The 6,000-nt window shown below is 46.3% G+C and overlaps 1 protein-coding gene across 2 annotated transcripts in view; it reads right to left on the bottom strand.

The window, feature by feature from the left end:
* Nucleotides 1-637: 637 nt before the first annotated feature.
* Nucleotides 638-6,000, bottom strand: part of St6gal1 (ST6 beta-galactoside alpha-2,6-sialyltransferase 1) — a 124,897-nt gene continuing 119,534 nt past the window's right edge. For both annotated transcript variants that reach the window (XM_034515369.2, XM_034515370.2), the window contains exons 7-8: nt 5,652-5,826; nt 638-3,489 (exon numbers count right to left, since the gene is read on the bottom strand). In XM_034515369.2, the coding sequence (XP_034371260.1) occupies nt 3,248-3,489; nt 5,652-5,826 (417 nt within the window). In that variant the 3' untranslated portion in view covers nt 638-3,247. The remainder of the gene's footprint in view (nt 3,490-5,651; nt 5,827-6,000) is intronic.

The raw sequence follows: 6,000 nt of genomic DNA, 5'->3' as shown, positions 1-6,000 counted from the left end.
CATCTTAAATAATTACCTCTGCTCTTTTTCAGGATTTTTCTTCAAACATGCTTAGCTATTCCCTAAAAACATTATTGCCCCAAGAATCTAAAGCAATGGTTCTCAACCACTTTTTTGAGGGTCAAATGACCATTTTATAGGGGTCATCTAAGGCCATCAAAAAATAGATATTTACATTACAATTCATAATGGTAGCAAAATTACAGCTATTAAGAAGCAATGAAAATAATTTCAGGGTTGGGGGTCAACCCAGCACGAACTGTACTAAAGGGCTGCAGCGTTAGGAAGGTCACGAGGCACCGATCTAAGGGTCCTGAATTCCAGAGCGAGAGCCTTTTCTTCTATTCTTTAACCTGTTCTATTTCTCCTCTCTCCTAAGGTGTGCAGTTAATGATAGCTTCGTTACTTGTATCTAGCAGGAGTGAATGGGAGAAAAAAATCAATAAACTGTCAATATCTCTGAGATTCCATCCTTCACAGTAAATATATGCACATTTTCTTGGAGTACTGAAGAGGGAGATCCAGGACAGAAACCCCTGGAGGAGTTCAGGATTCTTGACTTTCCAGATGTGTCTCGAAGAGACACAAGAGTGGCAATCAGTCATTCCTGTTAGAAGGTATGAAGAGAAGAAGCAGATTTCTGAAAAAGACATTTATTTTAAAATTTGCACATAATCTTTGGATAATTTAGAATTAACAGGTATGTTTTAAAAAGTTTCTGACACAAACCCCGAACCAAGAGCAACGATAGATTTGATTGGCAGAAAGAATCAAGAGGCTCCTGCATTTAGGATGCATAGATGGCTACTGACGTCAGCGCCCACACAGACAGAGGCATTCCTGTAGCACTCAGTCACAGATGTTAAACTACCTGCCGCAAATACTAAACACCTCACCAGACTAACAGTGACGCCCACATCCACTCCGTATTCCACTTTACTCAGGCATCCACATTTACAGAGCACAGAGAAAGTCTCATAGACATCAGAATCATATTACACTTATTAATTTATTCCCCCACATTAATAATTAAAAACTAGAATCTACCCAGTGTAGTCTCTGTCTCTAATGTACCTCATGCTGACAGAAGGAACGTCAGCTTCCTGGGCACTCTATCCACAGTCCTGATACGTTAGAATGAGCCTGTGAGATCAGAACTTGAAGTGAGCTAGGAATTCTCTAGACCCATCCCGCACAGCAGCCACGCAGCCCAACGCTCTGTGCACCCTGAGGCGCAGGCAGCAAGAAGCAAGAAGGTAGCGCTTCTGCATGTTGCAAATGATGCAGTTGCCTCACGACAGAAAGGATGCCCTGCCCCTCTCCACTGCACTCCCTTGCAGCAAGGCCCAGCACAGGTGTGATCACCAGGTGTGGTCCTCCATAAAGAAAGAGACAAGGAAAGACAGCAGGGTACCTACTTCCTATGCACCGTGGACACAGCCCAGCCACGTGCTTTCCAGTGGTCCTTATACAGCCCAGCCATATGTTTTCTTGTGGTCCCCACACAGCCCTGTGAGGTAGGATTGTCACCCCCATTTTACAGATATGGAAACAAAGTGGCACAGTGAGGAAGTGGGGGTCAACCTGGAAACCCAGGGCTTTTCACTCCGGGCTTTCTATTGCCCGCATAAGGCAAGGAGTCAGCAGTAAACAAGTTTCTGAGCTCTAAGACAGTGGGTCTGCAGCTCGGAACACTGAAGCCCTGTGAGCACACAGGCCAGCCTTGGGAATCCAGCAGATTGTGTCTTAGTGGCCTTGGTTCCATAGCATTAACTTTGACCATAAGTCATTGAACCACTCCACATCAGGGGCTGGTTGGGCCGCTGTGGCTTCCCACCAGGTAGAGAAGTCTCAGAAAACCCTTGTGAGAGGATGCTTGCCCAACAGGGTGGGTGCTTCCTGCCCGGAGAGCAATGTCACTCCCTTGCAGGGAGTGCAGGACAATCTGTGATCACACACCTCACCCCTTGTGAGAATGAGTTATGATTAAGGTTCTAACCTAAGTCCCAGAAAACATATTCCCCATGCCCTGAGAGACCCTTCATGGGGGAGGGGGGCCCAGAAGGTCAGCAAAAGTTGGGGTATTTGTCAAACAGAAAATGATTAAAAGCAATTTGGGAGGGAAGCCTGTTGTAAGGGAGAGTAATGATAGCAATTAGGAGAAAGTTAGGGAGTAGACATTTAAAAAAAATACAAGAGCCCTAGTCTATCTGACTAACCTGTCTACTGTGGGGCAGCACTTGGTGTCAATGTGGGTAGGGACTTCCTAGTAAAATACCTTAGGCCTCCATGTTCTAAAAGGCCACTCAGAATGTAACATCAGTGATAAAGGGAAAATGAAAATAGATCTTTTGACACAGGTAGCGTGTGTCTTTTCTTCCTCTAAGAGCTTCCCCAGTGCCTCAGCAATACAAGAACATGGTAGAGCTGGCCCCTCCTGGGAGTACAGGCAGCAGGCTCTTAAAGAAGAGACCAGGTCACTGAGTACATGGAAGGTTTGCATTCTAGCTGCCTGTTGGGTGTCTCTCTCTTCCACTCAACTCTGATCAGGTTGGGAACAGACCAACTTGGGAAAGGTTTTTGGACCTTTCGTTTCCACAGGGAGTGGGAAGTGGGCTACCCAAGATCCTTTGCTCATAAGCACCCAGGATTAAGGATCAGCTTAGCCAGACAGCGTGACAATGGCACTATGTCCCCAAGTGAGTGCCCTTGGGAAGAACTTTACTCTGGAGTAACTGAGTAGGCTTCCTCATCCTGTCCCAATTATTTGCTTCCCCTCCCTGAAACCAGCCTGCATCTGTCAGAAATCATGATTTAGGAGATGTGAACGATGTAAAATCAAGATTTTTAAGGAGAGATTTCAAGCCACAGAGGATGTTCCTTTGTTAGGACAACATCATTTGGTTGGAAAAAAAAAAAAAAAACAAAGTCTAGTTTTGGCAACCCTGGTGAGAAATGTGGATCTTCCCCCTACCCATGTGGAAGGACACGAGGATGCTCTCTAAGAGGAACGTATGTGGCAAGAATATGGGCTTCCATAGTCTTGTGGCTGCAGGAAAGGCTGGGTCTGCCTCCTAGCCATCAGGCTCTGAAGGCCCCAGAACTCTTGTCAGCGAGATTCTCTAGAGTGCAGGAAGCAGACTGGGCCTGTTGAATAAAAACACTCCCTCAAGCAGCGGTAACCAGGAGAGTAGCCATAAAATGACCTATGGAGGAAGAGGAGGGTGCCTGGCTAGGAACATTGTGCTCAACAGCGAATGTTCCGGAAGCCAGACAGGGTGGCCTTCCCAAACAAATAAATGTCTTCATCCGTTCCCTCATTGAGATGTTTCACCATATTCTTCTCAAAGAGGAGCGGGTGGTAGGCACCCATCGTGCAGGCGCTGTCAAAGAACTTTTGGTGATAGTAGCACACGTCCGTCTTGCGCTTGGATGGGAGGAACTCGTAAATATCCACCTGGTCACACAGCGTCATCATCATGATGATACCTGGAGAGAAGAAGCAGAGGGAAGGCATGTCCAGCAACCACGAGCAACCCAGATCTCTGCCAGTGACTGCAGCTGCTTAGCACCTTGAATTTGGTGAGCAGTCACCCAGAGTTCTATTTGTCCTTATGATTCCCAGTGTGGGCTTTGCTGATAAGCCAAGGCCAGCAGAATGGTACATTTTATACCTTTGTGCCTTCAACACCAAGGCCAGGTCCCAGTACATGATAGGTAAACCTACCGCCATGTTAGCGCATTAAAGGACCCAGTTAGTAAATTAATCAATGGATTAAGCTATAAAAACCCAATGTGACTGAGACAACAAATCAAACAATGCTGTCACTCGTACTTGCACTTAGCACTTCCTGGCATTGCTTCACCCTGCCAAGGCCTCATGGAGAATAATGGAGACGGTCTCATAAAATACCTGTAGGACATAGTTCTGAGGACAGAAGATTTTTCCCCTTAGTTGGAATAAGACACGAGGAGCCAAAGCATGACGCACACTGGTGCTGTTCCGGGAGGCTGTGCAGAGAGACATAAGCCCATCCAGGTACAGGGGACTCATCTGACGACTCAGACTGGCTGAGTTGTCTTGTGTAAGAAACAATGCTTCTATGTGCTTCAGGCTCTTCATCTGTCCCAAGAGGAAGAGCTGTGTAAAGCTTTACTATGTGGGCTATTGCTGGAGTTAAATAAGATCGGTGGAAAGAGCCCTTTTCAGTAACTCGTAATACGAAGTTTCTAAAATAGAGCAGTTCCCAACCGAGAGCTAAGATACAGACTGTGGGAGCAACTTTGTTCCAGAAGAACCGCACACTGGAAAAACACTTTTGACTTCTGCTTGCTCCTAACTCAACGAGGGAGAAAGGCCTGACTGACTCAGGCACTACAGAAGCATCCCTAGGAATGGCAGGAGAGAACACTTCTCAGTAAGGCCCAAGTGCACTGGTGAGAGGTAAGGAGGCAGTGTGGTTAGGAAGGAACAGGTATGACAGGGGCAATGCAGACAGCAGCAGGGCACTGGGGCAACCAGAAGTGTATTCCTCAATCTGCCAACCACTGCTGTTCTAAAAGCTCCAGGAAAAACCCAGATGCAGCTACCTGAATGCTGAAGCAGAGGGTATGAAGGGGCTGACGCACTGCAAGGTCCCTGGTTTCTTTTTCATCCTCATCTCTAGCAGAAAACTAAGCCACTCATTTACTAGGGGAACATTTACCATACCAAACCCACAAGGATAGATAAGTGAAAGATAGCCCTCTAGTATGGGAAGTAAGCCGATGAACTACACAGTGTTGAGTTCCTGGAATCATGTGGTTAAAGACGTTCCACTCTAGGGGCCCATGGAAGGAGTGTCCATCCCTCTGCAGAGACAGCCTGTCCATTCATGGAAATGCCCCAGTGGTTCATCCCAAGAGAAAGGGAGGGAAGGATAAATCAGCATTAAGATCTGAGGGATGTGGAGAGAGCTTGAGAGCCTTTGACCAGCATTCAGTGCCCTTATCCCCAGCCAACCCCAGAAAGCTATCTGCTTCCCACTTTCTACATGGCCCCACATAGACAAGCTTGCCCAGTTTCTCTCACAGTTGTGACAAAAGCATCCACAAAGTCTGTATCAGGTTCAGAACACGACTCTGTAGAGCAATGTTACCAATTCTACCCATATTTGCATATGAAACCTTTTTTGTTCATTATAATTTCTGGCATTAAAATTTTTAAAAATATTGCATTAAACCATCACTCGATTAATGAGCTTTGGCACACTTTCTCAATTGTAAGCCTAAGACAAGGGTCTTGCTTACAATTACCCCATCCAAGGTCCTATCTTCTCCCTTCCTCCTCTTTGGGTGTGCCTCCGTTTATGCTATAGCTCCACGTCAAGTCCTCCCTTCTCTCCTCCACGGAAATCTCTCTGACCATCAGCTAGCTGGGGTCTTCTCTCTTACAGTAGGATGGTAGTCTCCTCATTGTGGTACAAGCTGAATGTGGCCTTAGATGCCTGACTAAATTCTCTTGGCAGACATCTTAAGACTGAAAATCCCGCCTTATTTGAGATAGGACTTAGTATACAAGTAGAAAAGTTATCCTGGTGAATGAAAGAGACTGAAGAAGAAAGCCGGTCCTCTACAAAACAAACACAGGACTTCTCGACGCGCAGACTCACCCAGCATGCCTGAGGATGGGGGGTTTGGCTGAATCAGATCTGGAGAGATTTCCTGAATGATGTCCCATAGTTCCCATGGCATCTGGGGCTTGAGGATATAAAAAGGCTGGCTGGGGTGAAGTCTTCGGTAACTCTTATAGGTTTCGAAGAAATTATAGTCTGGCTTCTGATACCACTGAAACAGAAGGAAGCGCTGTGCTCAGCAGAGAAACCTCACACAAACATCCTAGCCAGAGGATCAGCCTTGTCTTTTAGCAGATCATGAACATCACAAAATCATAGCCCTTAGTAGGTAGTACAGTAGGGACACAGTCTCTGATTACAGGAAATCTGAGGGCAGATGGAAGAG

This window comes from Arvicanthis niloticus, chromosome 12 (assembly GCF_011762505.2).
Source record: "Arvicanthis niloticus isolate mArvNil1 chromosome 12, mArvNil1.pat.X, whole genome shotgun sequence".
Classification (NCBI taxonomy): domain Eukaryota; kingdom Metazoa; phylum Chordata; class Mammalia; order Rodentia; family Muridae; genus Arvicanthis; species Arvicanthis niloticus.
Note: the sequence above shows the minus strand (reverse complement) of the source record. Positions and strands in the feature narration are given on the sequence as shown.